The sequence below is a fragment of the Myxine glutinosa genome, chromosome 8 (assembly GCF_964187855.1).
Source record: "Myxine glutinosa chromosome 8, kmMyxGlut1.1, whole genome shotgun sequence".
NCBI classification, from domain to species: Eukaryota; Metazoa; Chordata; class Myxini; order Myxiniformes; family Myxinidae; genus Myxine; species Myxine glutinosa.
In genome coordinates, this window is record NC_136268.1 from 89,949,550 (window position 1) to 89,965,306 (window position 15,757).

At 43.7% G+C, this 15,757-nt stretch overlaps 1 protein-coding gene across 1 annotated transcript in view; it reads left to right on the forward strand.

The window, feature by feature from the left end:
• The window catches only part of LOC137416665 (cadherin-23), a 311,457-nt gene that overhangs the window by 211,201 nt on the left and 84,499 nt on the right, over nt 1–15,757 (forward strand). Inside the window, exon 21 of the mRNA XM_078783975.1 lies at nt 9,850–9,977. Within this exon, the coding sequence (XP_078640101.1) occupies nt 9,850–9,977 (128 nt within the window). The remainder of the gene's footprint in view (nt 1–9,849; nt 9,978–15,757) is intronic.

Below are 15,757 nucleotides of genomic sequence, written 5' to 3' on the forward strand. Positions count from 1 at the left end.
GTACGTTTTCATTCAGTGTGAAACACAAACAAACCGATTGTTAAAATACCATCAAATATCGAAAGCATAGACGTTACGTCTCTTCCAACACAACGGTACTTACCAAAACCTTGTGGGGTAAATCGATTACAGTATTTCTTCCCTCAGTTCTACAAGTAAAATTTTCCTCACGGATGTCTGAATTCCCCAAAAGTTCCTTGTTTAACGTTATAAACAGCATTAGCGACTGTTTAAAAAGCCAATCATGTGTGTTTGTGATTTATAATATTTTACAAGCCCGGCTACGTCACTGTTAGATTTTCGGTCTTGTTTTTTGTCTAAACAGTCAAGACTCATGGAAGAGCTATACCACAGAACAGATCAGGGCACAACAAACCACAAGGAACGACAGAGAGAGAAGGAGGAAACGTGAACAGCAGGGCTGAGGGATAAAATGGACGAAGATGGACAAACAAGGGATGGAGATAACGATGAGGGGTAGGGGAGAACAGAAGGGGTGGATAATATGGATGCGGAAGCAAAATTTGGTGGGGATGGGTGTGATGTTGTAAAGGAGCTTTTTTTTTTTTTTTTTTTTTGTATACTGAATCGAGGCTCGTGAAAGAGCTAACATTTACTTCACAAACAAATCAACCAGACAAACAAAATATATAAAAAGAGGGAGCGGAAGACAAGATGGGGAGAGAAGGGGAAGCACACAAACACAACATTTGAGAGCAGGGAGATGTGTGGAAGGGAGAGGGCTTGGGGGGAGGAGGCGTGGGAAGGGGGGGGGGGGGAGGGAGAAGTATAAAACACAAGGACACCAAGGACTTCCAGGACAGAAGTTGGTATTTCAAAAAAGTGGAATTGGGGTGAAATTAGCAGGGGTAGAAAAGATCAAGGTTTTGGATGGGGGAAGATAAGAGATGGTGGTGAACAGCTGTTTTAAAGACCTGGAGGGTGGAGTGGGATTGAAGAGAGTGAGGGAGTTTGTTCCAGAGGCGGGAGAAAAGAGGAATGAAGGAGTGAAGGTGAGCAGAGAGTCTTGATTTTGGCAGTTTAACCATAAGAGGGTTGCAGGCAGATCTTGTGCGACCTGTAGGAATATTTGCGGGACAGAGCCCAGAGAGAGCTGGGGGGGGGGGGCAAGGCCAGAGAGGAGTCGGTAGAAGACGGAAAGACCACCAACCTGCCTGCGGTGAGTGAGTGAGAGGCCCTTGGAGTTAGCTTCATCGCGGGAGATTCCAATGATTCTGAATGCTTTGGTTTCAACAGCGTGAAGACGAGCTAGGTGTGAGGCAGGAGCACCAGCCCAGAGGGCTGAGCTGAGGACTTATACAAGCCTCCTCCTCAACATACACTGTTTTGGCCTGAGGCTTACATTGTCGAAGGACAATCCATATCCAATATCATCGAGATTACTTTTCTTTTTTTAAACGGTGTTCCTTCTGCCATATTGCTGAATGAATAACCAAGACCGAGTACAAATCGCTTCACATTATAAATTGTGATTGTGCTGTTTAAAAAGCCAATCATGTGTGTTTTTGGTTTATAATATTTCACAAGCACGGCTACGTCACTGTTAGATTTTCGTTCTTGTTTTTTGTCGAAACAGTCAAGGCTCATGGAAGAGCTATAACACAGAACAGATCAGGGCACAACAAACCACAAGGAACGACAGAGAGAGAAGGAGGAAACGCCAACAGCAGGGCCGAGGGATAAAATGGACGAAGATGGACAAACAAGGGATGCACATAACGATGAGGGGTAGGGGAGAACACAAGGGGTGGATAATATGGATGCGGAAGCAAAATTTGGTGGGGATGGGGGGGGGGGGGAGGTGATGTTGTAAAGGAGCTGAGGACTTATACAAGCCTCCTCCTCAACATACACTGTTTTGGCCTGAGGCTTACATTGTCGAAGGACAATCCATATTCAATGTCATCGAGATTACTTTTCTTTTTTTAAACGGTGTTCCTTCTGCCATATTGCTGAATGAATAACCAAGACCGAGTACATATCGCTTCACATTATAAATTGTGATTGTGTTGTTTAAAAGTGCAGCTTTGCATTGTAAGTGTTCACGATATCCTCAACTATCTGTAAGAGGAGAAACACGAGTTTGAATGAGAAGAAACGACACAATAATTCGTTTTCTTGATGTTTGAATATTTTTTCCAAGTTATTTAAAAACAAGTACAAAAAGTTTTAATTAAAACAAAATCCGCGTCGATGTTACACAATGCCTAGATGCAGCTGTGCCTATAACGTCGATGTTATAGGCACAGGACATTCCTATTGATTCGATTACTTGATGTTATTTTTGTGCAAAGTGAAAATATATCTCGGCAATTTCCCGTGTGTGGCGACGAATTTTTAATATATCTCGGCATTTTCCCGTCTGTTATTTCAGGCGGTGTATGACTGACCATGCCGCGATTTAAAAAAATATATATCTCGGCAATTTCCCGTGTGTGGCGACGAATTTTTAATATATCTCGGCATTTTCCCATCTGTTATTTCAGGCGGTGTATGACTGACCATGCCGCGATTTAAAAAAAAAAAATCTCGGCAATTTCCCGTGTGTGGCGACACGTGAACGAAGCTATGCTCCTCTCTCCACATTATTGTGACGACGTATAAATTAAATATTTCATCGTGACGATTGTCATCAAATGGACGAATTTTTAATATATCTCGGCATTTTCCCATCTGTTATTTCAGGCGGTGTATGACTGACCATGCCGTGATTGTAAAAAAATATATCTCGGCAATTTCTCGTGTGTAGCGACACGTGAACGAAGCTATGCTCCTCTCTCCACATTATTGTGACGACGTATAAATTAAATATTTCATCGTGACGATTGTCATCAAATGGACGAATTTTTAATATATCTCGGCATTTTCCCGTCTGTTATTTCGGGCGGTGTATGACTGACCATGCCGTGATTGTAAAAAAATATATCTCGGCAATTTCTCGTGTGTAGCGACACGTGAACGAAGCTATGCTCCTCTCTCCACATTATTGTGACGACGTACAAATTAAATATTTCATCGTGATGATTGTCATCAAATGGACGGATTTTTAATATATCGGCATTTTCCCATCTGTTATTTCGGGCGGTGTATGAGTATGACTGACCATGCCGTGATTGTAAAAAAATATATCGCAATGGACTTGAAGTTACAGGCCTTTGAGAATTCATTTCGTTCTATAAAGGGCAACTTTCATCGGATTTTCTTCCCGTTTTTTTTCAACCGAGTCTAAAACTATGTTAGCGACTGTGAAAAATGAAATGATATATCGAATTTGATTTGAAATAAAACTGTGTGAGAGAGGAAGACACCACGGGCCTACAAAACAGGCCTCAAAGCTATGCGAGTTAATAAAATGGTGGATATTTGTTTATTTGAAGGCTCTCCCAGAATGGGTGGAGCTATGGTTCCCAGAATGGGTGGAGCTTTGAGGTTTTGTCTTCTCTGCAAGAACAAGAAGAAGAAGAAGAACAACAACAACAACAGCAGAGGGCACTCTATGAGCAGCGTCTGCGACGCGGCTAAAAACAATGGTTCAGTGTTATATGGAGCACACTGTATGTTCCTAATTCCTACACTCATAGTTACTTTGCAATTTGTGGTGGGGTTTGGGGGGTGGGAGGGGGAGGGTGGGGGGTTGCGGAGGATGCGCACCCCCCCCCTTCCGTTTTTCGATTATCTATATATGTAAAACGCAGTTTGTGTGTGTGTAATGTTACCGATAGACTCCTAAACGGAGAGGCTCACGTACTTGATATTTGGCACAGACATGGCCATTGAGCCTGGGAAGGACATTGCCTACCTCAAAATATTTGACGAGATCCATATTTTTTATTCATATTTACCTCAGCGCATTTCAGCGAGGAACATTATACACGGAATCTCAGCCGGTGCCAGAGCAGCTCGCTGATTCGCTCAGAGCGATCACATGATGTTCCATCCCCGCTGCCAGACCATTGAACATAAAACACAGTTTGTGTGTGTGTAATGTTGTAATGTGTGTAATGTATGGGTCTCCCTTCCCCACCTGGCAACGCCGGTACTGGAGGGCGTCACAGGATCGGTGAGTCTCCAAAATCCGCTTCGTGCTGTTGCGAAGATGCAGGACGATGTCGCGATTGTTGTGCTACTCTCCGACCATGAGAACTGCAACGTCATTGTTGACTGGCCCTCCCCTTCCCTCCCCATTCCCCCTCCCCCTCCCCCCTCTGACCCCCCTCCCTCTCCCCCCTCTTCTCCCCTCCCCCCCCCCCCTCTTCTCCCCTCCCCCCTCTCCTCCCCTCCCCCCCCGTTCCCCTCCCCTACCCTATCCCCTCCCTTCCCCCGCCCGGCAATGCCGTGTACTTCTGCTAGTAAATGATAAGCTATGAATATCCTGGAACGTCCCTCGTGTCCAGATTATTTTGAATAAGGATCGGCCCAGGCAGCTTACCAACGCTCAGAGGTTTTAAATCACTTTTGCTTTATAATAAAACACTCCAAGTGCGACGGTAACAAAACATGCTTGCGTCATGTAAATTTCGTCAAGGGAATTCTTCCGGATTATTTGTAGTTAATTAGCCTAATTAACTCAGGAGATCATAACAATCATTTCGGAAGAACGACACAAATCAGAAATTCCACATCAGAAAGCTCCAGTCGAACTACACACACACACACACACACACACACACACACACACACACACACACACACACACACACACACACACACACACACACACACACACACACACAGAGAGAGAGAGAGTGGAAAGCCATTCTCAATGTAAGGAAGTATCGGGATTTGTTAGCTTAAGGATTGCGTTTGAATGTGCACGATGTGAGGGTCGTGCTTCTGATAAGATAGAGAGGGATTGAAGTTAAGAAAATGTGTGTAAACACTAGTGTAGCAGCATAGCAAACCTGTTGTGCATTTTGTGATACAAGCACCAAATTTGGCACAAATGTACATTAATATGTTGCGAACATTTTCAGATATTGGGCCACTTGAAATTCCGTAATTTTTTTTTTCAAATTTTTTCAAATTTCGTAATTTCAAATTTTTCGGGTGACACCGTCACAATTTCGGTCTTCGAGGCCGGCCGATATAGTGGGGCGGCTTAGCCCAAATATTCAAAAGAATTGTGCATTTTGTGATACAAGCACCAAATTTGGCACAAATGTACATTAATATGTTGCGAACATTGTGTGGTCAGCAATGAAGACGAGAGTCTGAATTACATGTATGCAAAAGACCTTGTGAACCAGTGAAGCAAATACACGGGTAAGCATGAATTAAATCTAGGGCATGATATAATTTCCATGATGTTTACCTCTACACTCAATGGTGGAAGGAGGTAATGTTTTGATCCCAGCTTGTCTGTATGTCTGTTTGTCTGTTAGTCCACAAAATTCCAGACAAAGCTTGTAGTAGTGGTAGTTGTAGTGGTAGTGGTGATAACAGAAATTGTTATATAGAACTGAACTTATATTATTATTATATGCAGAAAATAACTTCATTTCTATATGCCCTGCAGTGGACAGGTTAATTGGTTTATGCACTGAAGGGGTCACCCTGGTGTGCACTGCTGTGTTCTGCCTCACTGAGTTGTTCAGGTATGATGTACTCAGCACAAGCTTCCGGTCGGCCCGGAGGTGGGGGTGCGGGGCCTGTCACGGAACGTCAAAACAAACGGCCTGCCGGGGCCGCCCAAAAGTCGGGCGTGAGGGGCGCGTCCACTAATGGAACGCCTCTCGCTTCTCAGATCGAGGGCCACGTGGTCAGGAGAACCTCGTCCCTTCCGGTCACACTTTGCCTATCGGCCGGCCTCGAAGACCGAAATTGTGACGGTGTCACCCAAAAAATTTGAAATTACGAAATTTGAAAAAATTTGAAAAAAACAATTACGGAATTTCAAGTGGCCCAATATCTGAAAATGTTCGCAACATATTAATGTACATTTGTGCCAAATTTGGTGCTTGTTTCACAAAATGCACAATTCTTTTGAATATTTGGGCTAAGCCGCCCCACTACACTGTAAAAACCTCATATAAACCTCCACCCGGCGTGCCGGGTGACATTCTGCCAGGCAGAAGAGAGAGGCGGAGCTATAATCGTCCCCTAGACGGGGGCGGAGCTCAAAGCCTGGAGGAGGGGCAAGCGTTGTTAATTCGGCAAGACATGCCTGTCATTTTCAGTGAGTCCTGTGAGGAGAATTGGGCAGGAAACAGGGTGCTGTGAAGCTCGCTGTTCAGTGGAGAGGCTGAGGAGAAGGGGAGGAACCAGGACGAGCGGGAAAAGAAGACAGAGGAGCTCTGAGAGTCTGAGGAGAAGGGGAGGAACCAGTACGAGCGGGAAAAGAAGACAGAGGAGCTCTGAGAGGCTGAGGCGAAGGGGAGGAACCAGTATGAGCGGGAAAAGAAGCCAGAGGAGCTCTGAGAGGCTGAGGAGAATAAGAGAGGTGTGTGAGTGGAACGGTTGTGTTCACAGAGTTCCTGAAGAGAACTGAGGGAGTTCTGGGCAGAATTGAAGGACATTTATATGGATTAAGGAGGTCGTCCTGCCTACCTGCTTTGGCCCTAGTGTTGTCTTTGTCCTCTCTGATTGCTTGTGATCATTGCTTGTGATCATCCTGCCCGAATCCTCATCACCCTTTTGTCGCTCATTCCCCGTTGCCACACCAAGAGATAAGTCACCCGGTTTTGTGTCCCTCACCCCGCCTGGCGCCTTCGTTTTAATAGGATTTATTTCACCTCATTAGTTTACCACATTGTATATAGTGTTTATATTGATTTTATTTGCCCTTGCTTTTTGTTCGGGAATAAAGTATTTGGTTTATAAAAGCCTTAAGGTTGTCGTCTTTCTCCTCAACCGCGTACACAAGCGTATAGTTATATATTATCGCCATAATTCTGAACGCCTCTGAGTTAAAGCCTGTTTTAGGCCCATCAGTTCACGGGTCTCGGTGTTAACCACCCTGAACAATACTTTATATCTTCTGCTTGTCTTGCCGCCATTTCCCCCTTATATCTAATGTATAAAGCTTATTCTAACCACTGACTCACTGACTGACTGATATTAATATCCGGTACCTTCTTGGTCACGTAGAAAGCTCAATATTTGGCGTGCCAACAGACATCGAAGCTGATACACCGGGACAAATCACAAAACCATCGTGAAGTGTCCATAAATTAAAAAATATGGAAAAACTGTAAAAGCGTTCGTAAAAAAAATAATTAATTTTTTATTGATATCTAGCATTTGAAAGTTGAAGTTTATAGAACTGTAAACTGTGAAATAAAAACCTCAATTGCTATCTAGTCACAGAACTGTCAGAAAGCATCTGTAAATGAAAATTTATGAAAACCGTAAAAGTGTTCGTAAAAATATATATATATATATAAAAACCTCAATCGATATCTAGCATTTGAAAATTGTAATTTCTGTAACTAAACTGTGAAATACAAACTGTGAAATCGATATCTAGCAGAAGGTTGATGAAGCTTGCGTACAATCAATCATAAAGATTATATTTACTATGTACCTACGTACGAAGCATGGTTCGTTATTGCTTACAGGTAAGCATACCCAACTAATATATATATATTTTAACAGTGCATTGGGGCATAGTATGCCAAGTTGAGAAATGTGAGGTTAGAATCTACCCTGCACAGATTGCCACTCCATCACGGGATACTCGACTGAAGGAGAAGGAATTTATAATCTGTTCAGGGTGCCAAAAATAACTGACATACTCCTCAAAAGAAACAATGGGATTTTTAACATCCACTAACCACCATTGCTGGCAGATGGGTTATATGGCTTGTCCTTGTAATGGATGGCGCATATATTGATGCATCATCCTGCCTGTGAAACACTGGGGTGATAGTGTATAGCCAGGTCGAGATTTTTAAAACAAGCTCATCAGCTCAATGGTGATGGGCTCGTCGATGTATCATCTCTAATGGTAAGTGTTTTGGAGTGTGTATTGGTAGAAACGAGAATTCAGTGTAAATATTCAGCGAGTAGATATCGTAGTGGGTGGAGTCGGTAACCTTGACAACCATATTCCATTTCACCAGCCAAGATTTCCAATCCATTCTTGTTGTACCTCTAAAGTACTATTTAGTAGTGAGAGTGAAATTATGGAAGCTCGGATGGGAAGCTGATTTAGGCACTTTTTGAGCCTACTGGCTGACTGAAGATCATTCGAGTTCTTTCCATGCCAAACGACCACCTCCAGGCACTTATCATAACAAACCTGGTTTCTTCAGTCCAGGCACTCTCATCCCTCTCCACATGGCTTTACCCATCCCTTTCTTCAGCCTCGATACGTCCCATCGTTTTGCTTTCGGGCATTTCCATTCGTTATTTCTCACAGCATTTCATTCTGGTTTCTGATTTGATCCGGAAATCAGTAGTTTCAGTTTAACTTCCCAACATCAGTTTTGCTTTGCGATATTAGTTTCGATTCGTCATTACAACTTGTGGTGCGATGTGAATGAAGGCAGGAAAAAGTCGTCAAAAACGATTTCCGGTGAATTTATTATTATTTTCTGAAGGGTATAAATTGTCGTAAGGGTCTTAAAAGGTCTAAAGGATTGAAAGGTCCAACGGGTATAAGGCGTTTAAAGTGTCTTAAGAGTAATAAAGGGGTGTAAATGGATCTTAGGGGTGTAAGTTGTCTAAAGGGGTCTTAGGGTATATATAAATAATATAACCACCTTTAGAGGCCATTTTTCCCCGCAACGCGGGGGTTGGCCTTTTTCGGGAACCGTGGTTGTTGTTGTTTTTTGGTCCCCTTTTTGAAGCAATGTTTTACGGCCGGATGCCCTTCCTGACGCCAACCCTTTTTGCCGCCTTTAACGACAAACAGGGAATTAACAGTGAACTGGTACTCAATTAGCCGACCTCGGAAGGATGACAGGCTGAGTCAACCCCCCTGGCGTTAATTCAGCGATCGACCGGGATTGGAACCCAGGATCTTAGGGTGAAAGAGCAAAAGGGATCTAAAGTGTCCAAAGTGTATTAAATTGTCTAAACGTTGTGTAAATTGTCTAATACACACAAACAAATAGACAGACAGGGGTGAAAACATAACCTCCATCCACCTAATTATTTATTATTATTATTTTAATTTCTTATTTTATTAAATTTTTATTTTTTTATTTTTTATTATCCAATCCAAACATAACCACGCAGGTAATTACCATTACTAGACTCATGGAATTTTTCAATGTGGTACATTAGCACCTGACTACAGGTCTTCCAGGATAAGCTTCATGAAAATATTTCACCTGGGCATTTGATAAAAGGTTTATGCACTCTCCTGTGAATCATTTCATCTCCTGTTAACATTATACAAATTCCTAGACTTATTAATACCGAACCTGGTGCACAATGGTTTATAACATGTTATGTAAGATTTAAACATATAATAAATGGCTGATTATGTTGTTAAATGTTCATGCCTCCAGTATGTGATGAATTTCATCTCTAAAAGGCAAAAACAGTGCAACTTGCATTAACAAAGCAAGCTTGATGAAAAATAGGCTCCTATGATCACTTTGGGGTTGAACAATATTTCATTATGTTATTGGTAATCATTGAATGTAATTAACTGAATGCATTTGATGGAAACGATGCTGTGAGCTTAAAAGTAAACGTGATTTCTGCATCCGCATGCCTGCTCCTGGAATTGACGCCTCAAAATACAATTTCAAATTGCGCATGTTGGTTTACTCGCACAAACAATTAGCAGCTCCAAGTGAGCTTCGATATTTTAGATAAAAAGTCGTGGAACTTGCAAGAAACGTCATCAAAAATGTCCTCTAAACTCTCTTTTCATAGTTGTGACCTTGGCACGAGAGCTGGACTACGAGCATGTTCCTGGAGGACTTATTGAGCTGACAATTACAGCTACCGACGGGGGGCATCCTCCTCTCAGCAGCTCAACATCTGTCTTTGTGGAAGTTTTTGTGAGTACCTCACATTGTCACTATATACACAGCACTCTGCATGTTCCGGACTTCATGCTACATTTTCATCCGGAAGCCTTGCCATGAGCTTCCAGGTGGCTGTGTACTTTCTGAGCATACCATGAGTTGTTTGGTCTTCAAATATCAAATTCTTTCAAAATATCTTCCTGTTCAGGTTATTATCGAGGTTACGAGGAACTTTTTCATGCATTTAATCATGCAATATGATCATGTGCGATGATTTATTCATAATTAATCTATCGAAGATTTTATGCTCATATATATGCCCCCTACTACCCACCACGGTGTGTACCCCGGTTAAGAATAGGTACACCGTATCCCTGCGCATCGTAAGAGGCGACCAAGGGTTGGCGTCAGGAAGGGCATCCGGCCATAAAAAAACATTGCCTCAAACAGGGAACCATGATTGTCATGGGGCCCGCAAGGCTAACCCCCGCTCCAGCGGGGAGAAATGGCCTTAAAACGATCATTCATTCATTCATTCATTCATTCATTTATACAGCTCCTTCTCACTCCTCCCCACCCCTACTACCCACCAACCTATCCCCACCCAAATTGTGTAACACAGCACTATAAGTGTTGCTGATCGGTCAGACGTTTTCACTCGTCAACACGGATTGGCTATCCCTAATAACCCAAACGTATAGGCTGATTGGCTGTCCCAACTCTACACTCTTTTCTCATCCCACTTAGCATTCGTGTGTGCTGCACTCTACTGTTTTATGGTTTATGGCTTTGTTTCCTGTTTATGGATTGGCAGCAGGCGTTAGTTTTTTGTTTTGTTTTTGAGCCATTGAGAATTCGTTTTCTACACCCGTTTGCGTTTTCTGATAGGTCTTGTTCGATAGTATAGTTTTTATGGTTTTGCTTTTGATTGATATTCCCACATCCCATGTTAAGCATGACTTGGTTGTGTTATTGAGAGACATTCCATGAGATAATTTCCCAGCTGCACTATAGTCGAGTGCCATCAGTGAAGTGTGATAAAATAAAATGGACCTGGAGGTCACAAAAGCAGTCAAATTATATTTCTTGGATGAACATGATGCAATAGCAACGAGAAGTCTGTGATAAAATTGCAGAAGTGCTGCTTAGCTCGAAGTGATAAAAGTCTTAGCAATGTGGTCTTCATGATAAAAGTCTTAGTAAAAGTCTTAGCCCTCCAACCCTTTCCCCCCTCCCTTCCCCTCCCCTTCCCCTCCCCGCTCCCCTCCTCTTCCCCCCTCTCCTCCCCTTCCCCCTCTCCCCTCCCCTACCCCCCCGCCCCCCTCTCCCCCATGCCCTTCTCCCCCCCTCTCCCCCTTCCCCTCCCCCGACCGGCAACGCCGGGTACTTCTGCTTGTCTGCTATATAAGAGAGAAGATGTGTGTGTGTGTGTGTATGTGTGTGTGTGTGTGTGTCACCATTTTTCTCAGAGCTGGTTGAACGGATCTTCCTCAAACTTTCAGAGGTTCATCAGTGAGTGCCTGGGGGTGTTTTATGCAAATTAAAAATTATGAAAAAAAAAAACGTTTTTTTGGAGTAAAATAAAAATATATATAAAAATCACTCGATAGTGCCTAAGCCTTTTAAAATTAATGACAGTTATATACAAGTACACATTTGCATAAATGAATACAAAATAATCACCAGACATTTGAATACAAATAAATCAAACAATTCTGGAAGTGTATGAATTTGGTAGTATGGCTTCTTCTTCTTCCTGATCGGCATCACACTTAACTCAGAAACGTGATGAACGCCACATTCACCCATCAGCATAAAAATGAACCCCCTTCCTCTCCTGCCTCCCATCCCCTCCCCCTTCCCCTCCTTTCCCCCCTGCCCTTTTCCCCCTCTCCCTCTCCCCTCCCGTTCCCCCCTCCCCTCCCCCAATCCCGCCCCTCCCTCTCCCCTCTCCTACCCCACCCTCCTCCTCCCTCCTCTCCTCCACCCTCCCCCTCCCCCCTCTGCCCCCCTCCCCTCCCCTTTCCCCTTCCGCTCCCCTCTCCCCTTCCCCCTTCACATTCCCGCCCCTCCCTCCCCCTCTCCCCCCATCCCCCCTCCCCTTCCCTCCTCACCCGCTCGGCAATGCCGGGTACTTCTGCTAGTCCGATATAAACTAGAGTAAAGATTCCAGTAACATGTAGACTATACTGGAGTAGTGATTCCAGTAAAAAACAAGAGTTTACTGGAGCTAAATTGTCATTGTCTTCCCTTTGCTCCACCTTCAGTCCATCTTTGATATCAGCCTACCAATTAGACGGCCAGTCTCAAATAATGGTGAGTTTGAACTAAGGATAGGGAGCAGATATGCAAATGCAGGTTCACATGGTCAGCCTGCCTACAGGGTGGGAGTTAGCGCAGCGTGAGAGGAAAAGTTTAGGATCAACCGCTGACAAAATGATTTGCTAACCGGTGGTCATCTAAAACTTCCGGGGGAATTGCCCAAAAATAGAATATTTACATCCTCATTGGAATTACCTCGTATCATCACGATAGTACTACCTATTTGCGCAACAAACACTTTCTGTTAACAGTACATTGTTTGTGCAGATTTCTGTGCATGATTTGGTGTCTGGCATCGTCGTCGTCATATTCCAGATTATTTGCCTTGCTGTGTCTGGTCCAAGTACCCATCTATTGCGGACGGTATCAAAGCAGTTTCCTGGCAACAAGGGAATGCGCTGCTTGGGTTAGCATTTCATAACCCACAGGGGTCTGGATTCGAATCTCCAATCAAACGTTCAGGCAGTTGAGCCAACTTGCAACCCTGTATCAAGGGCATTGACAAACAAAATAACATTCATGCACTCGTTGCTGTGCAATCCATAAGAGTTGCGCTTTTCCATGTAAGTACAATAATAATGTTTAATGAAGCGCGCTCGCACAATTGCAACAGATGCTGATGCGGGTTTTTCTTTGTGCTAATGTGCGACCGGTGGTTTTCGGTGTGGCTACCTGTGCGGCCTCTGCATGTACATGACGATGAAACACCGAGGGACGAGGCTTCATTGGATATAAGCAATGGCAATTATGTGACTAAAGCATCGCGGGAAATTATACGCGTTTTAAACCACACGTGGTCATGAGTTTTCACATCAATTAATTAATTATCGAACTCCTGTGTGCCCGCCATAAAACCCATAATTCACTGTCATGTTTGGTACAAGTTGGAAACGACGGTGTGGGTTTCACCAACAGGCTGCCTGCGTTTTCAAAGTGTTAACACTTGTGAAATTTACCGCTGACAGAGCACCTGTGACAACTCCACGGAGAGTCCGTCTGTGTCGCTTATAAAATGTTCGTTGCGGGGAACATATGCCCTGCCGTTTCCAGCGGAACACCCTTTGCTATTAACTAATCTACCCAGAGACCCCAGCAGGGTCGCACAGATGGTGTGAGCACCAGGTCAGTTCTGTTTCTCATCATAACTCCAATTCTACAAGCAATTGCGGCCTAATTGCATCTACAGCCGTAGTCTCGTGCCATTCTCGCTTGCTGATTGAGCCCCCGTGACCTTCCTCCCCGAGCACCCCGTTTTTTAGGAGCTCAGGTCTAACAGGATGCGAACGTGTTATTTCACATTTTCAGTACAACTTGTAATACCTCCTTCCACCAGGAGTGGCGCTTTGCCATCCCAGGCAAATATGGTATGGTTAGAACTGTATGTATGGTTCAAATATATATGTACTGCATATATGGAACAAATATGGTTCGTTGTAATTTAATATACTTCCTGGTAGTTTAAGTTAACTTTGGGATAACTATAGGTTATGCAGTTACGCTATTATGGCTTATGTAATGCAGTAAGGATTGCCCGTAACTTAAGTGATTACAGTTCTATTTACAGTCTTCTGCAGAGAATAACTGCTTAAAACTAGAGTGAAAACCATAGTTGGGTGTGTAGTAGAAATTGTCGTGAAAGGACCCCAATTTTTGCCTGAGATACTTTTATTTACATAGAGAATATTTGAGTCCTCTCCCAACCCTGAACTTCAGCGACGATGACTTTTTTTTACCACATAAAACATTCCTGCGCAGACTCCGAATACAACCTCCAGTTTTCAACTCGTTCAGTTCGCTAGATGAGGAATTTACGGAACACACACACACACACACACACACACACACACACACACACACACACACACACACACACACACATACACACACACATTTTGTTGATTCACATGAAGTTTGCAAATGCATCATGCAACGGTGATTAACAGCAACTTTGAACGGTGATCGGCAGCAACTTTGAATGGTGATCGGCAGCAACTTTGAACGGTGATCGGCAGCAACTTTGAACGGTGATCGGCATCAACTTTGAACGGTGATCGGCAACAAATTTGAACGGTGATCGGCAGCAACTTTGAACGGTGATCGGCATCAACTTTGTACGGTGATCGGCATCAACTTCGAACGGTGATCGGCATCAACTTCGAACGGTGATCGGCATCAACTTCGAACGGTGATCGGCATCAACTTCGAACGGTGATCGGTAGCAACTTCGAACGGTGATCGGCAGCAAATTTGAACGGTGATCGGCAGCAACTTTGAACGGTGATCGGCAGCAACTTTGAACGGTGATCGGCAGCAACTTTGAACGGTGATCGGCAGCAACTTTGAACGGTGATCGGCAGCAACTTTGATCGGTGATCGGCAGCAACTTTTAACGGTGATCGGGAGCAACTTTGAACGGTGATCGGCAGCAACTTTGAACGGTGATCGGCAGCAACTTTGAACGGTGATCGGCAGCAACTTTGAACGGTGATCGGCAGCAACTTTGAACGGTGATCGGCAGCAACTTTGAACGGTGATCGACAGCAACTTTGAACGGTGATCGGCAGCAACTTTGAACGGTGATCGGCAGCAACTTTGAACGGTGATCGGCAGCAACTTTGAGCGTTGTTCGGCATCATCTTTGATCAAAGTCAAACTTTGATCTTTCTCAAAGCAACTTTAATCAGCAACTTTGATTGGTGATAAGCAGCAACTTTGAATGGTGATCGGCAGCAACTTTGAACGGTGATCGGCAGCAACTTTGAACGGTGATCGGCAGCAACTTTGAACGGTGATCGGCAGCAACTTTGAACGGTGATCGGCAGCAACTTTGAGCGTTGTTCGGCATCATCTTTGATCAAAGTCAAACTTTGATCTTTTTCAAAGCAACTTTAATCAGCAACTTTGATTGGTGATAAGCAGCAACTTTGAATGGTGATCAGCAGCAACTTTGATTGGTGATCAGCAGCAACTTTGAATGGTGATCAGCAGCAACTTTGGTTGGTGATAAGCAGCAACTTTGAATGGTGATCAGCAGCAACTTTGATTGATGATCAGCAGCAACTTTGAATGGTGATCAGCAGCAACTTTGATTGGTGATTAGCAGCAACTTTGAATGGTGATCAGCAGCAACGTTGAATGGTGATCGGCATTATCTTTGAATGGTGATCGGCAACAACATTTAATGGTGATCAGAAGCAACATTGAATGGTGATCGGCAGCAACTTTGAATGGTGATCGGCAGCAACTTTGAACGGTGATCGGCAGCAACTCTTGGAATGCATCACCCAATACCGACTTTACTGATGCCTGATCCATCCACACAATACACACTAATTAGGATTGCAGGCAAGTGAATGCCATATGTCTCCCCTAATTTGCCCTCCTCGTGAAGAAATACAATGAAAAAAATAACAGGGTGCAAAATCTGTGGTTTAGCAGTGCAAAATTCTCATTACGATGTTGACAGACTAACCTTTGACCCATGCAAAATC